This window comes from Canis aureus, chromosome 8 (genome assembly GCF_053574225.1).
Source record: "Canis aureus isolate CA01 chromosome 8, VMU_Caureus_v.1.0, whole genome shotgun sequence".
In the NCBI taxonomy this organism is placed as follows: Eukaryota; Metazoa; Chordata; class Mammalia; order Carnivora; family Canidae; genus Canis; species Canis aureus.
Genome location: NC_135618.1, coordinates 59,555,864 through 59,578,272, shown reverse-complemented (window position 1 = coordinate 59,578,272; position 22,409 = coordinate 59,555,864). Strand labels below are relative to the sequence as shown.

The 22,409-nt window shown below is 53.4% G+C and overlaps 3 protein-coding genes across 6 annotated transcripts; 2 read left to right on the top strand and 1 right to left on the bottom strand.

The window, feature by feature from the left end:
* The first annotated feature begins 202 nt into the window (after positions 1-202).
* On the top strand, positions 203-4,566 carry IL27 (interleukin 27). 2 transcript variants are annotated; one of them, XM_077907193.1, is made up of 5 exons: positions 203-365; positions 2,314-2,486; positions 2,569-2,667; positions 3,083-3,241; positions 3,987-4,566. In XM_077907193.1, the coding sequence occupies exons 1-5, from the start codon at positions 335-337 to the stop codon at positions 4,266-4,268; spliced, it is 744 nt and encodes a 247-aa protein (XP_077763319.1). In that variant the 5' UTR covers positions 203-334; the 3' UTR covers positions 4,269-4,566. The 2 variants fall into 2 exon arrangements, with proteins under 2 accessions (XP_077763319.1, XP_077763318.1); XM_077907192.1 differs by lacking the exon at positions 203-365 and adding an exon at positions 491-2,095.
* APOBR (apolipoprotein B receptor) lies at positions 4,431-9,607 on the bottom strand. Its single transcript, XM_077907188.1, has 4 exons — positions 9,445-9,607; positions 5,761-9,111; positions 5,413-5,675; positions 4,431-5,323 (listed from the first exon to the last, which is right to left on the bottom strand). Exons 1-4 carry the CDS (start codon positions 9,499-9,501, stop codon positions 5,257-5,259), a joined length of 3,738 nt encoding a protein of 1,245 aa, XP_077763314.1. The 5' UTR covers positions 9,502-9,607; the 3' UTR covers positions 4,431-5,256.
* A 194-nt stretch (positions 9,608-9,801) lies between these two features.
* CLN3 (CLN3 lysosomal/endosomal transmembrane protein, battenin) lies at positions 9,802-22,223 on the top strand. Of its 3 annotated transcripts, none has more exons than XM_077907189.1 (17): positions 9,802-10,386; positions 11,221-11,424; positions 11,612-11,734; positions 11,890-11,968; positions 13,964-14,060; positions 15,372-15,443; positions 15,849-15,928; positions 16,095-16,180; positions 16,700-16,772; positions 16,855-16,998; positions 17,746-17,858; positions 19,104-19,150; positions 19,238-19,306; positions 19,400-19,455; positions 19,594-19,687; positions 21,612-21,752; positions 21,843-22,223. In XM_077907189.1, exons 3-17 carry the CDS (start codon positions 11,689-11,691, stop codon positions 21,960-21,962), a joined length of 1,317 nt encoding a protein of 438 aa, XP_077763315.1. In that variant the 5' UTR covers positions 9,802-10,386; positions 11,221-11,424; positions 11,612-11,688; the 3' UTR covers positions 21,963-22,223. The 3 variants fall into 3 exon arrangements, with proteins under 3 accessions (XP_077763315.1, XP_077763317.1, XP_077763316.1); XM_077907191.1 differs by having other exon boundaries at positions 11,555-11,734; XM_077907190.1 differs by lacking the exon at positions 9,802-10,386 and having other exon boundaries at positions 11,202-11,424.
* The last annotated feature ends 186 nt before the right edge of the window (positions 22,224-22,409 follow it).

The following is a 22,409-nucleotide window of genomic DNA, read 5'->3' as shown; positions in this document are numbered from 1 at the left end:
GAGAAACAGGAGGATTTAGTCTGTGGAATCTATCAGTTCCCTAGAGCAGTGGCTCACCTGGGGAGCGGGATGTGAGGGGAGGGCTGGTCCCGGGAGCTCAGCAGGGGGTCTGGAGCTTGGATTGACTGAAACCCCAGCTTCCCGCCACCCCCCACTGTGCCTCCCGCCCCCTCTGGGAAGGGAAATGACATTTCCCCATTTCAGCAAGGGGTGGTGAGCAGGGAAGACTGAGTGCAAAGCCGAAAGTACAAGCAGACGGAAAGTGAAACCGGTGCAGCCCCCAGTATAAGACCCCTGCCCGGGAGATGGCTGGCCACACGGGCTGGGCCCTGCTATGGGCCAGATGGCAGGAGACCTTGGCTGGCGTGAGTTTGAGACCAGGGCTGGGGGCGGCGGGGTGCTAAGCGTGGCTGAGACTGAGCAAGGGATGGGAGGGCTTGACTGTTATGGATGGGGGCAACTACTTGGCCAAGACTAAGAATACAAGATATAGTCGACTGGAGAATGGGAATGAGTCTGGCATGAATAGGGGGGAGGACAGGGGCGGAGGGGCGATGGTTCAGCCAGGGCCGGGCAGAGGACAGGAAGGCTTGACTGGCCTGAATGGAGAGAGGTAGGCAGCCAGTTTGATTAGGACCAGAACCAGGCAGATACATGAAGAGTTTGGTTGGAGTGAATGAGCAGGGACCAGACAGTTTCGTTGAGAACTGGGGCTGGCAGAGGAAGAACAGCAGGAGGAGTTGGCTGGGGTATGGGGCTGGGGCCAAGGAGTCAGCAGCCTAACTAGGTCAAGGGTCTGTAACTTGGAAGGAGGTCCAATCCACAGTTGGTGACTCAAAGAGTCAGAGGCTAGAACCAGAGCCACAGGAAGAGGAGCAGATGGTAGGGCCACAACAGGGAGTAAGGGCTGGAGGCTGGGGATAGAGCCAGGGTCGAGGACCCAGCATTGGGTACAGAGCGTAAGGGAGAAGCCATGGGAAGGGTCTGGAGCTCCAGAGCTCAGACAGGAAGCAGGGGGTGAGTTCAAAATGGCACAGCTCAATTCTGGGTGGGGGTATGCACTTTCCCTTAAAGTAGAGCTAAGAAGAACCCCACACTGCCTGAAGTCTCTGTGATACCAGAGTGGTCTCCAAGCCAGGGGAGCCTGAATGCTGGGGGTCGCAGGCACCTTCCCCCCACCTCTGGAAGTACATTGCTGAATGAAAGTACCCAGAAGTGCCCTTTAGTCTTTATTTACAGGACAATTTGGGGAGCAGAGCCCAGGGATTTGGGATCAAGAATGGACAGGCAAGAGCCATGGAGAGGAGGACGAGCAGAAACTGACTTAGGCTTAGAACCTAGTTTTGGTTTGTGTTTCGAGAATTGTGTAACTCCAGTGATTGCTAGATTTCCTCTCCTTGATGGAGAGACTACCAAATACGGCCCTCTTCCCAGAGCTCCCACCCTAGGGCTCCTCTCCCTCTGTCCAGGAAATACAGGGCAGGAAGTACTTTCAGAAATCAGCTTGTCAGACTCCCCCATTTTACAGATGGGAACCTGAGGCGCAGAGATAAGAGGTGACTTGCTCAAGGGAAGAACCTAGATGAGAAACAGGTTCTGACTCCCATTCTGGGCCCTCCTCCTCTTCCAGGCACACTCTGTTCCTCAACACTGCAGAGTGACCCACCTGCGTTGGTGGTGGCTGGGCCAATCTGTCCTTCTGACTCCCTGGGGTAGAGTCTCCAGCATTGCCCGCCCACCTCTGGGGCTCTGGTTCAGGCCATTAGAGCTGCCTGGCTAAGCCCAAGGAATTCTCAGCCGAACACAGTGTGCCCACTCCAGGGGAGGTAGCTGCCTCCTCTAAGCTCCCTGGGGAAAGTACACAGGCTCTGCATTTGGGCAGATCTGGAATCCAGTCCTGGTTCTCTCCCCTTCTTGCTATGTGACCTCGGGCTAGTTAACTTCGCTGAGCCTCATTTTTCTCATCTGCAAAATGCACAGGATAATAGCACCCAGACTGCTACATACAGTTGAATGGTTTGTTCACTGAAAAAAGATACTTGGCTAACAGAGTTAGTGGGGGGATCAAGATCCAGCTTGAGATCTGCTTGCAAAGGTGGGTACTCTGTGCAAAGTTGTGTCTATCTTGGAGAAGAGGTACCTTCCTTTCATTCATATGGAGATGCCATATGGTGTCTTCAATAACTCCCATTTTCTCAGAGGCTGTGCGGGGTCAGTGAGATGGTACACAGGGCTTGCCTATAGCGCAGGCTAGAAAACGCACGTGAGTTCTCAAGCTTTCCCTTCATCCTGGCACCATCTCCCCCCTTCCAGGGCTTGGCCTTTTACTGCTCTCCCTGCTCCTGGCTCGAGCTGGTGTCTGGGGATTCCCGAGACCGCCAGGGAGGTCCCCCCTGAGCCTGCAGGAGTTGCGGAGGGAGTTCAAGGTCAGCCTGCAGCTGGCCAAGAAGCTGTTCTCAGAGGTTCGGATCCAGGCCCACCACTTTGTGAGTCTCCCCATGCAACTGGTTTGGGGGATGGGCAAACCCCCATTCCCTCTGGCCCCCACTAACAGACCTTACCCCACAGGCTGAATCCCAGTTGCCAGGAGTAAGCCTGGACCTCCTGCCTCTGGGAGATCAGCTCCCCAACGTCTCCCTGCCCTTCCAGGCCTGGCACAGCCTCTCTGTGAGTTGGGGGCTGGTGGAGGGGGGCAGGAGAACTGGCAGTAAGGCTGGGCTGGGTGGATGGAGATGAAGTCGGGGATTGAATGGAAAATGGATTTGGGAAGGAATGGAGGAAATAGATCTGGACGAGGTTGAGTATGTCATTGGATATAAAGATACAGCTGGAATACAGAAGTGGTGTGAGAATGAGGCTGCACATATGGAGGATGGATGGGATTGGGATTAGGAGTGGGACTAGGGTAGCAAGGAGGTTGGAGACAGGATAAAAACACAAGCTAGTTGACGGACAGGAAAGGGAATGGTGAAGAAGGGGAGAGAGTGGGGCTATGGACAGGGAGTCATGGGATGGTGGAGATGGCGTTGGCTTTGATCCTCAGCCTTTGAGCCTTCCTGATCCCTTCCTTTCTCTCCCACAGGACCCAGAACGACTCTGTTTCCTCTCCATGATGCTTCACCCCTTCCATGCCCTCTTGGAAAGCCTGGGAAGCCAAGGGGGCTGGACTAGCTCTGAGAAGATGCACCTGTGGACCATGAGGCTGGATCTCCGGGATTTGCAGCGGCATCTCCGCTTCCAGGTAGAGTACCCACCCACCTGCTCAACTCCCAGAGACCAACACACAAAATTGAAGCTCATTGGCTCCCTTTTAAAAACATCCCCTGCCCAAAGGTTGGGTAAGTTTGGAGGGAGATGCTCTAGATCCTCTGTGTGTGTGTGTGTGTGTGTGTGTGTGTGTGTGTCCGCGTCCCCGGCTCTGCTCCCTGAATCTCTGCCTTCCCATGGAGTCTTGGTCTGAACAGCTCTGAAGCACCCAGAACAGCTGCTGGCATCAGCAGGGCCTGCAACAAAGCTGGTTCCCTTCTCCTTCAGCCTCTGATCACCAGCTCCTAAACATTTCCAAGGGAAACAGGCACTTTACTCTTAAACAAATAGAAAATGCCAGCAGCATAAAAAAAAACAAACAAAACAAAACAAAAAAACAACAAAAAACTAGCTATACCACTTTTCTGCCTGTTTTGTATCCTAAGACGACCCTGAAGAGAAGAACTTCTGGAATTCCAAATGCCCAGGGCCATCCTGGATGAGTGTACCAGCTCCATGAGCAGCATCTTACCCTGTGACTTCCATTTTCTCGAACCAAAAAATCAGGCGGGGCCCCGTGAGATGATGACATAATGGAAGATCTAAAGTAGGGGCTGCCCAGGGAAATCATGATCTTGTGGTCTCTGATGTCATTCTGTACCATTGGGCACAGAAAGGAACAAGGGTTTGCTCCTGGCCTCCCCTTGACCATTGTCTGACCAGTGGGCCTCTCCTGGCAGGTGCTGGCGGCAGGACTCAGCCTTCCCGAGGAGGAGGAGGAGGAGGAGGAGGAGGAGGAGGAGGAGCAGCATGAGGAGAGGAAAGGGCTGCTCGCAGCGGCTCCGGGTGGCCCCTCCCAGACAGCAGTGCAGCCCTCCTGGCCTCAGCTCCTCTACACGTACCAGTTGCTGCACTCTTTGGAGCTCGCCTTGGCTCGGGCCGTGAGAGACTTGCTGTTACTCTCCCAAGCTGGAAACCCAGCCCCACCCGTGGGGCACTCCACATTTGGCTCCCAGCCCTGATGGAGCGACTTCTCAGCCCCATTCCTTCACCACCCTTCAGGACCTGGGGGCTGGAGTCTGGGCTGGCAGGACAGTCTGCATCCAGCTCATTTGCCTTAAACAAGGCAAGGCTCCACCGGCTTCCCACCCCAACCCCTACTCAATAACTTAAGACACCTCCAGTCCCTGCCAGATATTTATTTCTTGGATATTTATTTATTGGTTAGGGAAACGATGGTTTATTTATTGTTTCAGAGCCTGCTAGTTGTCCTCGGGCGAGACCACCTTGCGGGCTGCCTAATAAAGCACTCTCATCTTCCCTCGGAGTCAGCTTCTTTTCAGAGAAGGGGTACCTGACACCCAAAGGGCAAGGGCCTGGGATGGGGTCTATAGCCTCTGGCCACCCTGGACCCCTCTCTGATCCTAAATTCTGGGAGCTCCTGGGCCTACCTTCCTCCAGTCTGGCTACTGGGCTGGTTGTTGCCATAGTAACCAGCAGAGTCACGAGTTTTTGAAAGCTCGAGGCCAATGATCTGTTTGCCACCAACCTCTGATTGCAAATGGAGCTCCGTAGACCCTCCTGACCCCTTTCCACTGGGCTAGCTCCTGCCCCAGAGGTTTGTGTGACTGTCCCCCAGCTCTCTGAAGTCCTGGCTGGGGACTGGGAGCAGTCAGGGAGGGAAGGCTATGGGGACTACTGTCCTGTCCCCTTGGTCCTCCAGACAGCTGAGGCAGATTAGAAAGGTGGTCGGGACAGGCCATGAGAGGTGGTCCCAGGGGCCAGGGAGTCCGTCACCACATTGCCAAGTCATGCTCTTCCAAATCATGGTTCTAAAAACGTCTGGCTCTGTCTGCTCCACGAATGACACACGGAGAAACTGAGGCCCAGAGGGTGGGAAGGGTGTATCCAAAGTGGCAGAAGGAGATAGGCCAAGCAGGGTTCAGTGCACCCTCTGAGGACCCTCTGAGCCTCACCCAGGGCCTAGCTCCCAGGGGCTCAGGGCCTTCCCTAGGGTTTCGGTTGGCGCAGTCGGGCTTGCAGTTCCTGCATCATGCCGGAGTGTGCCAGGCCAAACCTGCAGATGGAGACAGATGATGGGAGCCGGTCCCCCAGGGTCTGTGGCCTCCTCCGCACCCCAGCCCCGCCACCTTACTCTGTGCTTACCCACGTCCCAGGGGCCTTCTGGCTGGCAGTGGGGTCCCTTCAGGCTTTGGGGGACTTGGCTCTGGGGGTTTCTCTGGCTGGAGAAGGCTCTGCTCAGGAGGTGCCAGCTCTTCCTCAGATGGGGGGCTGGGAGGCTCTTCCTGCTGCTCTGGGGCTCGGGTCCCACGGAAAGAGGGCCGGGAGCGTCGCAGCGAGGAGCTGCGAGACAGGAGGACACGGCTCCGGGGGATAGACACGTCCAGGAGAGACCCAGGGAGCGGGGCCTGCAGGGAAGGAGGCAAAGAATACCGTGGGGCCGGATTCGAGATTCTGCTCTGCCCAGCCCTGGTCCCTAGCTGGAGCTCTCACCTCGCTCCAGCTGTTGAGGGCATCCCCTCCGGCCCCATGCGGCCTAAGCTTGGCCTCTGCAGGCTCCTGGTTTGTTGACTGGTCCTCCTGGCCCTGGTCATCCTCCAGGCCTTCTGGAACAATGTCCTTGGCTTCTGCTCCCTGGTCTGTAGTCACCTCAGCATCCTCCACATCAAGGGGCCTTCGTGCCTCTCCCTCAGGGTGGTGGTCTCCACGCTGCCCCTCCCTGCCTTGCCCCTGCTCCTTCATCTGCCATCCCACAGCCTCCTTTTCCAATAGCATCTGCCCTCCTCGGAGGCCCTCAGCCTCCACAGTGGCCACAGCCCTCTCTGCCCTCACCACCTGGGAGCCTGAGGTAAAGCCATCCATCCCACAGCTTCCTTCTGCCACTGCAGGTTCCCTGACCTCAGCCCACTCTCCCCTGGGCTCATCCTCTCTGGCCTCCAAAGCCTCTGCTTGGCCTTCTCTGCCAGTCACCTCCTCCGCTGAGCCCTCCAGGCAAAACTCCCGCCCACCTTGGTTTTCTCCTGGTGCAGCCTCTACCAGTTCTTCGCCTCCCCCAGCCTCCTGCCTCCCTTCTGAGTCCCAAGCTTCCCCAGCCTCTCTTTTGGGCCCTTCCCCAGCTCCAACAGCCCTTCCATCCAGAGCTGCCATCTCCCTCACTATCTCAGTAGCTAAAGAACTGGCCCCTGGGTCCTCGCTGTCCTGGAGGCTCAGAGCAGTCTCCTCCAGCCTCCAGTCTCCACTGGATGTTGTGTCTGCCCCCCAGGGCACTGTGGCCTCCACCTCCTCATCCTCTGTTTCTCTGGCATCTGACTTTCCCAGTGACTGACCTGTCCCTGCATCTGCCCCGTGCCTTCCACCCAGCTCTTGGCTCTCTGGTGCAGGGACCTCTCCCTCCTCTGCTCCACACCCTGCTTCCTGGGCTTTCTTCCACTCCCCGGTTGCCTCCAGGACACCTGAGAGGGTAGACTCTTGGGCTCCCTTGGCCTCCTCTGGTGCCTGGCCTCCTGAAGCCTCCTCCTCCTCCTCTTCAGCACCTGCTTTTTCTTCCTGGGCATCCTCTCTCTCCACACCCATTCTCTGGTTCTCCCAGACTTCTGCCCCAGGGGCACCAGACTTTACATTTCCCATGTTCCTGGGATCTTCTTCCAGGTTCTCTTCTGTCTCTCTGCTCAGGGCTGAAAGGCCCCAGAGCTCTTCCTCACCCCCCTGTCCTTCCCCAGGCTGCTCTGTCAGGGTCTGGGGGCCTGCCATCAGCTCAGCTTCCTGGCCTGCAGTGACCTCATGCTCAAGGTCACCCGACATCACCCCCTGTGCTTCTGCAACTGTCTGAGCCTCCTCCTCGCTCCTCTCTCCGCTGAACTCCTTCTCAGGACTGCTGGTCTCTGGGGCTGCCTCCAGGTCAGCATCCCCTTCAGCCTCATTTGCCACTTTGTCCTTGGGCGACTCAGCCTCTACTGCCGAGCAACCCTCTTTCTCCTCTCTAGCCATCTCTGCCTGCGCCACCTCCTCCACACTGGCTGGAACAGTACCGATCACTGAGGCTTGCCTCCCCTCGGCCTCTATCACTCTCTGATCTGCCTGGACCTCAAAGCCTTCCTCTACCTTCCTCTCTGACCCCTGGCCTTCTGTAGCCTCTCTCCCTGCTGTCTGGTCCTTAGATGCTTCTTCCATGTCCTCAGTTCCCAGGGCCTGGGCCTGTTTGGGGGAAAACCTCATCTCAGCCTCTCTATTCTCATCCACTTCATCCTCCTCATCCTCCTGGTCTCCCCCGGAAGCCTCCTCGAATGCCCAGGCCTTCCCGGTGCCCTCTGAGACCCTTTCTCCTGAGACTTCCCCATATTCGGTCTTCCTGGCTCCTGAGAGGTCATCTCCCTTCCCAACTGAGGTTGTCCTGGCCTCTCTCCAGCCTAAAGGTATCCCATCCTTCCCCCTGCCTAAGGCTGTCTCAGCCTCCTCCTCCCTGCCTGAGGCTGTCTCAGCCTCTTCCCCACCTGAGGCTGTCTTGGCTTCTTCCTTTTCTGAGGCTATGCTCTCCTCTCCCCTGCCTGAGACTGTCTCATCTTTCCCCCTGCCTGTGATTGTTCTATTTCCCTCTCCACCTGAGATCCTCTCATTGCGCTCCCCACCTGAAGTTGTCCTGGCTTCCTCCCAATCTGAGGCTGCGTCATCCTTCTCTCTGCCTGAGGCTGTCCCATCCTCCTCCCTGCCCAAGGCTCTTCTATCTTCCTCCTCCCTGCCTGAGGCTATCCCAGCTTCTTCCCTTTCTGAGGTTATGCTCTCCCCTCCCCTGCCTGAGACTGTCTCATCTTTCCCCCTGCCTGAGATTGTTGTGTCCCCCTCCCCACCTGAGACTGTCTCATCCCCCTCCCTACCTGAGGTTGTCCTGGGTTCCTCCCTGTCTGAGGCTGTCCCATCCTCCTCCTTGCCTGAGACTATTCTATCCTCCTCCCCCACTGAGATTTTCTCCTTGTCCTCCCTGCCTGAGGCTGTCCCATCCCCCTCCCCACCTGAGGTTGTCCAGGCCTCCTCCCTGCCTGAGACTGTCCTAGTTTCCTCCCTGCCTAAGGCTGTCCTGTCCTCACTTTCTGTCCGTGGCTCCTGTGTTTCCTGTGCCCTCATGCTTCGACTGCCCCTGAGGACCACCCTCACCTCTTCTTCCTTCCCAGCTTCTTTGGTTGCAGACCCCTGGATCTCCTCTGCAACTGCCTCCTTGACCTGCTGCTCTAATGACTCCCTGTTGTCCCCTGCTACTTTCTGCCCATCAGCACCTACCTCCCCCTCAGGGTCCCTGTGCCAGGTCCACTGTGACTCCGCCTCCTTTGCCACCTCTGGTTTTCCTTCCTTGACCTCTTCCGCCTCCTCCTCCTGTTCCCAGGTTCTCAGTGTCTCCTCTCTGTTCACTTCCTGCTCACTGGGCCCTCGACTCTCCTGGACTTGGCTGCTGTTGTCTTGACCAGCCTCAGACTCTGCCTCGGACTCCTCTCTGGCCTCTAAGTGGGCACTTGGTCCCTGGCCCCTGGCAGCCTTGGGTGCCTCCCGGACCCCAATGTCCTGCCCATCTGCCTGAGACCCATGGGAGCTGCCTTCTTCCCAACCCCAGGTCTGTTCTGTAGCTGAACCTCCCTCCTGGCATCTTCCAGCCTCTCTGGGCCCTCTCAGCCCTCCATCCTCCTTGCTTTGGCTGCCTCCAAGGCCCTCCAGGGCATCCTGGGCTTCCTTCTCTTCGGTCTTCCCTGGCCTTCCTGCAGCCACCTCCCCCAGTTCCTCGGCTACCCTTGCTGCCTTCCTCTCTGCGGTGGGGACCTCATCTCCCATAAGGTAGGAGACAAAGGAGCTGAGGGAGTCCTGGAAGAGAAGGGGGAAGGGACAGAGGCATTAAGGGGAGGCCCAGCCCTCTCCCTTGGGACTTTGGCCCAGAGGAACTCAGGCCACAGAAGGGCTCTGGAATCTGGGAGGGGAAAGAACTGGATTTGCAGGAGGAAGAGGAAAGGGTTAGATTAGGGGTAGGTGGACATGTCTGTAGAGGTCGGAGGATTGAAACCCAGAAACACTCAGGCTAGAAGACTACCTGATCCTGGGGAAGGGATCTCAAGTCTGAGGAGAGTTTCAAAGGGAAGAAGGAAGGTGAGGCCCCAGGGAGCAGAATGAAAGCCTCTGGCATCTCTTTGCCCCTCTCACCAGTGCTCCCCTCAAGGCCTGATGCAGCCCAGGGAGATGTAGCCGAAGGAAATCCATCCTGTCTGTCTCTGTCTGTGTGTCCAGAAAGCTGACAAATGACTGTCCCCACCCACGGAGACAAGCCAGTCTTCCCCAGGGCCCAAGACACTTCCTCTTCCCCTGTGTCTCCCTGACACATCCCCTGTCCAGGCCCTGCCCACCTTCTGCAATGCCTCAGTAGCTTCCAGCCCTGGCTGGGAAATGGGCGTGTATCACACGGAGAGCTCAGGTGCATATCTGGAGCTGAAGGGCGAGGGGGGAGGCCATAAAGAAAAAACTTGGAAGCAGGAGATCTCAGAACTGGGGAGGGGGGAGGGGGCTGTGGCAACTGCAGCTCAAGTGACTCAGGTCTTGTATTCACACCTCAGCCATTTCCGGCTCCCCCCCAAGCCACAGCTACTCTGTGAGAGGAAGCTGGGGTTTGTGGTTCCTGTTTTGCCTAGGGACAAGGAGTAGGAGAGAAGAGGAGCTGGTAAGAGCTCTGGCTTCTCATTTAAGGGTCATTAATGCTTCCCCAAGGGGAAGAGGGGGCTGAGTTAGTGGCTCCAGTGCCCATTCCCTCATCCGCAGTCATTGTTGCGAAACAAAACTTGGCTAAGCTTTGTATTGTGGTTATTTGTGTCTACCTCCCACCCTCCTATGAGTTCCTTGAAGGCAGAGGCCAGGTAGGACATGTTGCTGAGTTTGCAGGGCCCCACAGGCCCCACATAGGACACCATTTTTCATTGGTTGAGTAACCTGGGAAGCAGACCAGAGGGGACACATTTCAAACAGCAGTCTGAGGACTTGGTGGTGAGAGAGCTGGTAGAGGTGGGCACCAGCCGTAGAAGCCCATAGAAGAGATTAGCAGGGGAAGGACTCAATGAAGAAAATTCAGGATGCTGCTTTACCACCTAGAGGAAGGTAAGAGAATAATCACTTGGTATTTTGGACTATGTGAAGTGGCTTTGATCTGTACCTCATCCCCCAATCCCCTCCCTGATCACCAATTCGAGGAACTAGATGAGGTCAGAGAATCAGAATCTTTGACCTTAGTATCCTCGGGTCTAAGCAGTCTTGATGCAGGCAGGAATTCTGCAGCCTGCGGAGCCAAGCACACCTGCCTCTGGTGCTCTACTTCCTATTGTTAAAAGGGTCTCTAAGGTCAGCTTTAGGTCTAAACTTACATCATCACCAGCAAGTTTCCTTTTTGTTTTCTCATCTGTAAAACCAGGGCTTGGACTATTTCTGTGATATTCTTTGGTTCTAGGATAATTTGGCAAAAGGGATCTCTTTTTTTAATTTTTTTTAAATTTTTATTTATTTATTATAGTCACAGAGAGAGAGGCAGAGACACAGGCAGAGGGAGAAGCAGGCTCCATGCACCGGGAGCCCGACGTGGGACTCGATCCCGGGTCTCCAGGATAGCGCCCTGGGCCAAAGGCGCAAAAGGGATCTCTTTAATGCTTTGGATGTTGCCAATAGATAGAAATCCTCTTAAGCGAGAGTGATCTTTATTTTCAGTTCTGAAAAGCAATCTAAGGGCAAGAGATAGGAAGTAAGAATGCCTCGAAGCTGGCTTTGTTCGCAGCCAGAAACAGGGACGAGAGCAGCCAGGTGGCCATTTTTATTTCTGGCAATTGAAGGCCGGCAGAGGAGCTGAAGCCGCTCACTGCCATGACTAGTGCTGGCAGGATACCGTCAAGACCTTGGGCGCCGCTAGTGTAACGTCACGGCTCTTCTTGCTGATCCTACCAGCTCCAGTTTTAAACCAGCGGTTCCAGCGTTCCCCCGGCCTCTCTCCGTCCCCCGCCGCGCGGCTAGGAAGGCCTGAAGCGAAGACACAGAGAGCACCCGGAAGTTGTGGTGACCTCCAAGCACGTGATGAGGAGCCCGCCGGTGCTGTCACGTGACCCGCCAACCTGCGGTACCTCGGGGCCGAACTTGCAGCTGCTCTTAAAGGTACAGACCGCGGAGCCCCCTGCTTTAAAGGGGGCTGGGGCAGAGTCCCACGGGTGGGCCGTGGTGGGGGGTGCGAGGGCGCGAGATGGAGCCCCGGGGTAACTCGGTGGGGCGCCCGGCGCGAGTGCAGCGGAGAAGCCGGAGATGGGACTTGCAGTGGGGCGTTGATCCTTCTCGGCTGTCGCAGACCCTCACCCGCGCGGTCGGAGCCAATTCTGGACGCTCCCTGACTTTGAACCCTTCGTGGGACCTGAACTTGATGCCATGGGAGGTTGTGCGGGCTCGCGGCGGCGCCTTTTGGATTCGGAGGGTGCGTATTCCCGCCCGCCCTCCCGAGAGTGACAGCCTCTGCCCCGCAACCCACCGACTTGGGGCTCGGGCGCGGGCTCGGGGGGGACACCTGTGGCACCTTCGTGCACCTGCGAGGGAGGTGGGGTTCATGCTGTTCTCTTCTCGCCCTCGCAGAGGAGGAGACCGCCCCGGAACCTCGGCCCCCTCGGTCTTACCATAAGGGAGCCCTTTGGAAGAACGTGATGGGTTTCTGGTGAGTGGCCTGAACACTTCAGTAGAAGTAAAAATGGGGTGAAAAAAGTTGGGAAGCAATAAGAGGAAAGAGGGAAGAAAGAGTTGAGCTGGGAAAAAGGAGTTGAATTCACAAATATTTACAGAAACCAGTTGGCTTGCCCTGAGGCAGCATGTAAACCTCCAAGACTTCACTCATTTACTTAACCACCTTCAAATTTGGGACAGATTCTCAGATCACCTGTAGGACTACTTACTTTCGTGTTTTTACTCCAAACAGTTCAGACTTTAAATTTGTAAATACATATGTTTTTTATTTTTTTTATTTTCGTCTATCTTTTAAAAGATTTTATTTATTCACGAGAGGCAGAGACATAGGCAGAGGGGGACTCAGGCTCCATGCAGGGAGCCTGATGTGGAACTCAGTCCCGAGACCCTGGGATCACACCCTGAGTGACAGGCACTTAACCACTGAGTCACCCAGGTGTCCCAATACATGTGTTTTTTAAAAGAAATCTTTATTTTATTTTTATTTATTTATTCACCAGAGAGACATAGGCAGAGGGAGAAGCAGGCTCCATGCAGGGAGCCCGACATGGGACTCGATCCTGGGACTCCAGGATCATGCCCTGGGCCAAAGGCAGGTGCTAAACCGCTAAGCCACCCAGGCATCCCTGAAATCTTTAAATCACTACTGTAGATAGAAAGCCAGTGTTTTTTCTAATGCATGTTTTTATAAATGCACCCCCACTTTTTAAAAGATCAACCATCTAAAACAAAAGAAAAGGGACGCTTGGGTGGCTCAGCTTTTGAGCCTCTGCCTTCAGCTCACTGTGTGATCCCAGGATCCAGGATGGAGTCCCACATCCGGCTCCCTGCGAGGAGCCTGCTTCTCCCTCTGCCTGTGTCTCTGCCTCTCTCTGTGTCTCTCATGAATAAATAAATCTTTAAAAAAAAAGTGAAAGCTCATCCATCTACTTTCTGAAATCATTCTGATATTGAGCCTTGGGAAATCCTTCTAGGGGCTAACCTAACATTGAGGGCTTGGGTGGCACACTGGGTTGGAAGTGACTTCCCATGTGACTCTGGTAGAGGCCTGTAACCTCTCCGAGCCTCAGCTTGACAGCCGCAAAATGAAAAGAACGGTGAGACCATGTCATGGACTTGTGAAAAGAGCACATGAAATCTCTGGCGCTGGGCGCAGTTCCTTTCCCATCACTGAGTGTAGCTCTGGGAAATGAGAGTAAGCAAAAAAGATCTTTCGTGGGTCATAGAAGGCTTTGGTATTATTTTAATCCCCACATCCCCCTGTGAAGTGGTGAAAAGAAAAACTTGTGTCCCCATTTATACATGAGTAGACCGAGGCTGCTCAAGTTGAAAGCAGCAGTCTTTGAGACCTGAACAGGGTCCTTTGGGCTTTGAGCCCCAGGATCTTTGTACTGCTCCACAGCACATCAGAGATGGAGAACAGTGGATGAGAAATGCCCCAGGAACTGAATTATGGTGGAAGCTTGGAGAGAGTCATCAAGGATGACTTTCTTTCCTTTTTTTTTTTTTAAATTTTATTTATTCATTCATGAGAGACACACACACACACACACACACACACACACACAGAGGCAGAGACACAGGCAGAGGGAGAAGCAGGCTCCACGCAGGGAGCCTGACATGGGACTCGATCCCAGGTCTCCAGGATCAGGCCATGGGCCGAAGGCGGCGCTAAACCACTGAGCCATCCGAGCTGCCCAACTTCTTTTCCTGAGAGGGATAAGGTGTGAACCCAAGTCTGTCATCCCAAACCCTGTATTTCTAACCCTAACACTGAAATGGAGATGGGGTCTGGTGATAGAGAACAACAAGGGAGTTGATTAAAAACCACAAGAGGGGAGATTTGGTGCTAGGACTGTGGGTAGATTGTATTGTAAGCATGGAAGGAGGTTAATACCTGTTTATATGTCAGTTATATCTCAGTAAAATTGGATCAGGGGGGAAAAAAAGTCCATCCTGTTCACTCTAGGCTCCTGGGCCTTTGCAACAACTTCTCTTATGTGGTGATGCTCAGCGCTGCCCATGACATCCTTAGCCACCAGAGGGCATCTGAGAACCAGAGCCATGTAAGTGATCCTCTCTACCACCACCCGACCATGTTTAGTCAGGGGAAGATGAGGGACTCACTCTAGAGCAGGGACCCCTTTGAAAAACTCATGGAATGGGGTGGCCAAGGAGTGGGGCAAGGGGATTAAAGTTCCCAGTCTCCCAGACCACAGAGCGGAAAGGGTTTTTGAGAATCAAATGGTGCCACCTATGCAAACTCAAATGTGGGTGAGGCCATGGTCTATAGCAGCGTTCCTTAACCCTCGTGCTGTTAATTTTAGGCTGGAGCATTCTTTGTTGTGGGGCTTTCATGTGCATTGTGTAGTGCTTAGCAGCACCCTAGCGGGTCCTCTACCCGCCAGATACTAAGTGTACCCCCTGCTTTCCAGTTGAGACATGAATGTCTCCAGACATTGCCAACTGTTCCCTGGGGGGTATAATCAGTTGAGAATCTCTTGTCTGTGATGAGCTGGAGTGGGGGGTGCTGGAGTAGCCACCACCTTGCAAATCCAACAGGGAATTTGGTCCAAGACCAGCTTTTCGGGAAACCTAATTTTTAATTTGTTTTTTGGATGAATAGCTACAAAGACTTTATCAAATTATTTTAAATGTTAGCATTTACATATTCTCATGTATACATAGAATAGTTATTTGGAATCCTCAGGCCATGGGGTTGCTAATGTGTCCACATGTGAGGTTGGTGGGGAAAAATGAGACCAGGCTTGGAGCCACAGGGCTTTAAAAAATTGGAAATCCTCCTAGGGGTTTAAGAGGAGTAGGTGGAAGAGGAAAGGGTCACTGAGGGAGTTTGGTTTAACTCCACCCTCACAGATCTCCAGCTGAATCTCCTTTCCCGTTCTTCGGGGAAAGGGACCCATTTCCAGCCTGTATGCCTACTGCATGTATATGCCCGCTCCCTAAAATTGACATGGCAAACATACCCAAGCTTCCAGTGGGATAGGGCCTTATAAATATATTTATCTCAGAGAAAATAAGGCACTTTGGGAGCATTACAAGTTCACTCCTCCTATCCACATTGTTCTAGACAGAAAGTAAAAATTTGGGAACCCCAATTTTTTTGGATGAAAGCTCCTGAATGTGTTACCCAAGTAGAGCCCATTTACAGAGCCACATTTGGCCTTTGGGTCCGTAATTTGAACTTTCTACGATGGTAATCTCACCCTCCCTGTTGTGCACTTAGAGAAACTGAGACCCCAAGAGGCCAGACCCAAGGCCATCCTCCAAGTTAGGGCTGAGCTGGGACTGGAGCTAGGCCCTTTGTGTGTGTCTCCTCTTGGCTCTGTGGGTGAAAGATTCTTTTCCATCATCAGGTGGACCCAGACCCTCCGCCTACTGCCCACAATAGCTCATCTCGATTTGACTGCAACTCTGTCTCCACGGCTGTGAGTACCCACCTGGTCCTCCCCAACCCCTGCCACCCCCACCCCTCAGCACCTGGCTGCTGCCATCATGATGATCATAATTAAGACTGAAGTTTCCTAAGCCTTTTCTATGTGTAGCATACATTATCTCCTGTGATCGTCACAGTGCTACTAGGAGCTAAGCACTGTAAGCATCTCTCCCCTGTCCCCCATATTCCAGGTCAGGGAACTGAAGCTCAGACAATGCACATGTCTTGACACAAAGCTACAGAGCAGCAGAGCTGGGACTTGAACCCAGATCTCTCTGACCTCAGAGCCTGTGTCTGTAGCTGGTCAACCTGGCCGGTGTCTGTCTTTCCTTGGCCGCTTGGTTGGGAGGCTTGTCACTGGGACTGTCAGGGATCTCACTCTGTTCTCCTGTTCCAGGCAGTGCTCCTGGCAGACATCCTCCCCACCCTCATCATCAAACTGCTAGCTCCCCTTGGTCTGCATCTGCTGCCCTACAGGTCTGGGTGGGATGGCAGGAAGAAGGGCAGGTGGGATCTGAAGTGGGGGTGGGGGAGGGCGGTAGGGGGAGGCTGGGAGGTTGGGAGGTTAGGAGGTTGGGAGGGCTGGGGAGTTGCAGCAGTGGAAGCTGACCTTCCTCTGCCCTCCCTACCTCTTGCCCCTCAGCCCCCGAGTTCTTGTCAGTGGGATTTGTGCCGCTGGAAGCTTCATCCTGGTTGCCTTTTCTCATTCAGTGGGGACCAGCCTGTGTGGTGAGTGTGAGGTTCTGTGTCAGGTGGGGAACTCAGATGAACCAAAACAGAGCATTGCAGGGGTAGTCTTCCCAACTTCTGAGAGGAAAGGGATTGTTTTTATACCCTCAGTCCTTCTGGGACTGTCACAAGTAGGAGTTGGGAGATGAGGTCATTTTGGAGGGATGGGTGATGGCTAGAGGAGGGTGGGGGTTGAGCTAGGAGGAAATGGATGGAGTATAGGTAGCTGGAGGTGAGCAGGGTCACCAACACCCCGTCATGAGGGTGGCTGAGGCATCAGGGATGAGTTCTCGTTCCAGAGCTGACACCTGGGTAGATAGAGGTACCATTCATTTCCTATAAGAGGGCATGCTGGGAAGCAGGTTGGTTCTTGGTTCTCTTCCAGATCTGAAGCATCCCCTGCCCAGGGGATCTGTTTTTAGTCCCTCTGAGCTGATGCAGAGGAGGCCATGGCCAGATACCTCAGGGGATCAGGGCTATGGGGGTGTGTGGCCACTGGCATGCTTGTCCTCCCTCCAGGTGTGGTCTTGGCTAGCATCTCGTCAGGTGTGGGAGAGGTCACCTTCCTCTCACTCACTGCCTTCTACCCCAGGTAAGCAGGTGGATCAGGGAGTGAGGGAGAGGACCTTCCGGTGCTGGCTGTGATCCTTGCTCATCTCTTGTGTTCTTTTCAGGGCTGTGATCTCCTGGTGGTCCTCAGGAACTGGGGGAGCAGGACTGATGGGAGCATTGTCCTATCTGGGCCTCACCCAGGCTGGCCTCTCCCCTCAGCACACCCTACTGTCCATGCTGGGTATCCCCGCCCTGATGCTGGCCAGGTAGGCTGCCTAGGCTGGGAGGGTGAGGGATTCGAGGAGAGAACTAGATCAGATGCTCCCAATCTTTGGATCCCCACAGCCTTGTAATGTGGGGGTATGGATTCTGGACTGTGATAGGCCTGCTTTGAGTTCTGGAGCTGCTGCTTGTTGGCTGTATGGTGTAGGACAAAGTACTCTACCTGTCTGGTCCGCCTTGCTTCCCCGTGTGAAGCATCTGGTACAGTGTGGGTCCCAAGATGACTTGAAGGGGGCAGGGGTGGACTTTACCTTATTAGTTTTGAGTGTATTAGGAAAACGTTTTAAGTAGCCAATCAAACATGTCATTTTACAGATTATTGCTTAGGACAAGGCCACATAGAAAAAGTGAATTCATTTAAAGGAAAATGATGAGCAAAAAATATTTTGTATAGGAGGAGTGTAAACACAGCCAATATAGAAGAGACTGAAATTTCCAAAGTTCTGGCCCAGCATGGAATGAGTACATGATAAATGGTAGCCAGAGCAATCATTAGAATAACAATGACAAGAAAACAGAGTTGACTTGCTTGGTGTGAGCCATGAGTCCAAACAAGGGCCGGTGGGTATAAACAACAAAGAGACAAATTTCCGCTCCAAAGAAGGAAGCACCTTTCTGTAGTTGCGGCTCTCTGGCACCGGATGAGGGGGCCTACAAGGAGTATAGGAATGATGAGGGGCTGCCCTGGAGGGCGGGCACTTCGATCTCATCTCCATCCCACCCGTTCCTAGCTATTTCTTTTTGCTCACATCTCCTGAGCCCCAGGACCCCGGAGGGGAAGAAGAGGCAGAGACATCAGCGCGGCAGCCCCTGATAGACAGTGAAACCCCAGAGTCGAAGCCAGGTAGGAGACTTGGGGTCCCTCAGACTCATCACTCTCTCTCTGAAAGGGCACCAGCCTTTCTACTCTACAGTGGACACAGTCAGGAGGGGAGGTGGACGGCAGTGCTGGTTAGGGTAAGAGCCAATTGCATCCATCTATTCAAGAATACTCACTGGGGCACTTAGGTGGCGCAGTCAGTTAAGCAACCAGCTCTTGATTGAATCTCAGCTCATCATATCAGGGTCATGGGATCAAGCCCCCTGGGCTCCACAATGAATGTAGAGCCTGCAAAAGAGCTTCTCAGTGAGTGCTTACGATGTGCTGATCACTAGGGGTACCAGGTGCACAACATGAGGAATGGGGGCAGATTCATAAACAAATAGCTGAATCAGAAACATGTTATTTTCGAGCCTTGGTAAGTGCTGGCCAGACATAAAGCAGAGAGGGCTGCTAGGAAATGAGGGAAATAGAGAAGGGTCCTACCTGGAGGAAGTGGTCCGAGAAAACCTTTTTGAGGAGATGTCATTGGCCTGAAATTTGAATGACAGGGAACCAGCCTTATGGACAGCAAGGTGAACAGGCTGCAGGCAGAGCGAACAGCAGTGGGGGGCACCTGGGTGACTCAGTTGGTTAAGCGTCTGCCTTCAGCTCAGCTCATGATCTCAGGGTCTTGGAATCAAGACCTACGTCAGGCTCCCTGCTCAGTGGGGAGCCTGCTTTTCCCTCTCCTTCTGCTGCTTCCTCTGCTTGTGTCTCTCACTCACTGTTAAATAAACAAAATCTTAAAAAAAAAGATCCTGTGTTGGGAATGAACTTGGATGGTCAAGAAATGGAAGGGGCCAGTGTGGCTGGGTTGGAGAGATAAAGCTATCAAACTGTACAAGAGCTATGGAGAGGTCCCACCCGTTAATTCCTTTTTTTTTTTTTTTTTTTAATTGTGGTAAAATATATTTAACATGAAGTTTACCAGTTTAACCATTTGAGAGGGGGGCAGGGACAGAGGGAGAGAGAAAATCTTAAGTGCAAAGGAATCTCACAACCCTGAGATCATGACCTGAGCTGAAGCCAAGTCAGATGCTTAACCAAATGACCTACCCCGCCCCCGCCCTCCCCGGGACTCCTTAACCATTTTTAATTGTACAATCCAGTGGCATTTAAGTGCCTTCATGCAGTGAGTGTGAATGTGGCTGGTTCTTACCCACCAGCACACCTCTGCCGAGTCCATGTGCCAATCTCACCTTCCTTTCCCTCCCCGTTCCCCTGCAGACTCCAGCTCAAACCTCTCCCTTCAGGAAAGGTGGACTGTGTTCAAGGTATGGTTGGTGGCTGTGGCGAGACCCCCACCCTCACAGCCAGTGCCTGCCTGCCAGCTTTCCACTTATGTCTTCTGACTCTTCCAGGGCTTGCTATGGTACATTGTCCCCTTGGTCCTAGTTTACTTTGCGGAGTATTTCATCAATCAGGGGCTGGTGAGTGAGAGTTGCCGGGAGGGGTGCAAGTCACAATAGAGGCAGGGGCCCCACTTGTCTCTGACCGTCTACCCTCTGTGCTCTTTGCTGCAGTTCGAGCTCCTGTTCTTCCGGAACACATCCCTGAATCATGCTCAGCAGTATCGCTGGTAAGAAGAGTAAGATGGGGCAGCAGGATGGGCGGGAGGCTGGGAGGGCCCCTTGATGATGGGGCTGGCAGCAGCTGGGGCCATCCTGCTGAGTAGGGGCCCAGAGGGGCTTCCTTCTCCTCTCTGCCCCCTTCAAAGGTACCAGATGCTCTACCAGGCTGGCGTCTTTGTTTCCCGTTCTTCTCTCCATTGCTGTCGCATCCGTTTCACATGGGTCCTGGCCCTGCTGCAGGTACCAAGCCTGGCTCTCCCTCCATTCCCTCCTTGGCTCCCAGCTACCCAAGACCCCAGGCCTCCTTCCCTCTGCAGGAAGTGTTTCTTGCCCACTGTCAGGTTGTCTGGGGAACAGAAGGCCAGCAGGACTCCAGCTCTGTATAAAATGTGTGGTCTTGGGAAACCTGGCAAACGTGGATGCAAATCCCACCTTCTGTTCTCTGCAGTTGTGTGACTTAGGGCAGGTCTCTAAACCAGTCCAAGATGAGAGTTCCTCATCTCTGAATCAGGTGTGGCCAACATCTGCTTCTCTAGGTAGTTATAAAAAATAGAGATGAGAAGAAGTGTTTTAGAGCACTAGAAGTACTTCCTTGATTATTTTCTCAAGCTTCATGCTAAGACACAGGCTTTCAAATAATATCTCTGTGGATAAAAAAAAAAAAAAAAAATGACACACTGGTCTTTTACTCTGGGTGGTTCATTATGATAGAACCAGTGATGTAGCCAAGAAGTTATTTACCGCCAGGCTGGTGAGCAAATTTAACTTCCTGTTGCAGAACTATGACAGCCTTAAGTGAACACACACCATTCTCTCCCATGGTCTAACTGAAGTAGCTTCACATAACCAGCCTTCATTGTTTCAAAGTCCGGGGTCTCTTAGCCTCTGAAGGTAACTATCAAAATAAACCTTCCATGAGTCCAGGGAAGTCATTTTTAATAAACTGAGCCTGATTCTAGGATAACAAGATATAGAACAAATCAAGGTTGCACTTGAATGTTTCGACAGTACTGTGTGAATGCCCTGTAGCTTTCTTCCTTATTTTTCTGAACAGTACTGCCCGCCCAGGGCCCTGTACCACCAAAGTCCCAAATTGTTGTGTCAACAATTCCGAACTCAGGGTTCTTCATTAGATGCCACTGACATGGGTAGCTTAGGATTTTAGCTGTAATTTTAACCAAGGCTGCTTTGTAGAATTAGTGGCTTATCATCATTTAATTCTATTACAGAAAGTGTGTAGCCCCATGACACAGACAAGTGTTGGTGGTGTACTGCCAGTCACATTAGTATCACCACATGTGTTCTTTTAAATGCAGACCTCTGAGCTCACCTCAGACTTAATGAATTAGAATCTTCAAGGGCAAGGCTTTTGTGGGTCACAAGGTGCCCAGGTGATCTGTATGTACATTGTGCATGAACCACCATGGCCGCCTACGTATTGGCAAGGCAACCCTACATGCTTAGGCCTGGGACACTGGGATCCTCTGAAGGACTGGGGCACAGAGGAGGGACCTACCCCCATGGGTGGGGCAAGAGAAGCTTCCTAAGAGACATGAGAACACCTCAGCCACAGTTTCTCAACCTCGGCCTTATTGACAGTTGGAGTTGAATCATTTGTTGCACGGCTATCCCATGCACTGCAAGGTGTTGAGCAGCATCTATGGCCCCTGGCAACTCCCTCCCCACTCAAGACAGCCCAGAACATCTTTAGACATTGCCAAATGTCCCCTGGGTGGCAAAAATCACACCCAGTTGGAAACTGCTGGTCCACCCAAAGCCTCAGTCTGGTAAAATGGTGGGAGAGGGGTGGGCCTCTCTCTTCAGGGAGCCCTTGGGAGGAGGCATGAGAGCCCAGGAGCAGGAGAGATCCTGTTCCTAGTTGAGCTGCAAATAGTGCTGACCAGGAGATGTTAAGTGAGGGAAGGGGAATAGTGTCCAGGAGTGACATGAGCCAAGGTGAGGTTGGGGGAGGGACAATGTCTAGGGTGCTGGGACAGGATAGGAAGGCCTCCCCCACATCCAGGGTCTGGTAGGCCAGCTGGGTGTTGGGATTTGATCCGGTTCTGTCAGCCCTCTCCTCAGCATCTCCCAGAACCAGGGGCCACTGGATGGGATCTCAGCCTCTGGTCCCAGGCTTAGCCTTCCCCTCCACCTGCATCCCCAGTGCCTCAACCTGGCCTTCCTGCTGGTGGACGTGTGGTTCAGCTTCCTGCCCAGCATCTACCTCGTCTTCCTGATCATTCTGTATGAGGGGCTCCTCGGAGGTGCTGCCTATGTGAACACCTTCCACAACATTGCCCTGGAGGTTAGTACCAGCTGGGCAAGGGCTGCGGGGTGGGGGGAATGGGGCGGCGTCTAGGATTGAAGCCTCACCCCTGCTTTCTGCCCTCCCCAGACAAGTGACCAGCACCGGGAATTTGCCATGGCAGCTGCCTGTATCTCCGACACTTTGGGAATCTCCCTGTCAGGGCTCCTGGCCCTGCCTCTGCACGACTTCCTTTGTCACCTGTCTTGACACTCTGGCTTCCCAGGACATGGAAAACACTAACCTAGGCCTACACTGACAGGCGGGCGAGCGCTGGCGCACAGCCCAGAGCCCACTCACCAGCTCTGCTTCAGACTTCCCAAGGGCAAGCAGCGGGGGCGTAGAGAAGTGCTCAGGTCCCATCCCCCCTTTGAGCAAGAGCCCACGGTTTTTGCCTACTCTCAGGCTGGCCTCGGGGAGTTTCTTCACAGTGTGACTTCCTCACAATAAATGCCTGTTTTACCAATTTTATCAGTTGACTCCTGTGCCATTTTTCTTCCTGAAAGAAAAAAACGTTCTTTTGTTATAGAAGTAATAAAAACGGACTTTGGAATATGTGCAGGAGAGTATAAAGAAGGCATTTCAGCAGATCTCTACCTATTCTTTGATACTTTACTCATATACTCATTCATTCATTCATTCATTCATTCACTGTAC

Excerpts from the sequence above, each read along its gene's own strand:
- IL27 (XM_077907192.1), top strand. The coding sequence starts at position 2,014 with ATGGTTTGTTCACTGAAAAAAGATACTTGGCTAACAGAGTTAGTGGGG. Across the intron at positions 2,487-2,568 it reads GGATCCAGGCCCACCACTTT|GCTGAATCCCAGTTGCCAGG; the intron begins GTGAGTCTCCCC and ends CTTACCCCACAG. Across the intron at positions 2,668-3,082 it reads AGGCCTGGCACAGCCTCTCT|GACCCAGAACGACTCTGTTT; the intron begins GTGAGTTGGGGG and ends TCTCTCCCACAG.
- APOBR (XM_077907188.1), bottom strand. The coding sequence starts at position 9,501 with ATGGATTTCCTTCGGCTACATCTCCCTGGGCTGCATCAGGCCTTGAGG. Across the intron at positions 9,112-9,444 it reads AGGCCTTGAGGGGAGCACTG|GACTCCCTCAGCTCCTTTGT; the intron begins GTGAGAGGGGCA and ends CTTCTCTTCCAG. Across the intron at positions 5,676-5,760 it reads CCCTCAACAGCTGGAGCGAG|GCCCCGCTCCCTGGGTCTCT; the intron begins GTGAGAGCTCCA and ends CCTTCCCTGCAG.
- CLN3 (XM_077907189.1), top strand. The coding sequence starts at position 11,689 with ATGGGAGGTTGTGCGGGCTCGCGGCGGCGCCTTTTGGATTCGGAGG. Across the intron at positions 16,773-16,854 it reads CTCACTGCCTTCTACCCCAG|GGCTGTGATCTCCTGGTGGT; the intron begins GTAAGCAGGTGG and ends TGTTCTTTTCAG. Across the intron at positions 17,859-19,103 it reads AACCCCAGAGTCGAAGCCAG|ACTCCAGCTCAAACCTCTCC; the intron begins GTAGGAGACTTG and ends GTTCCCCTGCAG.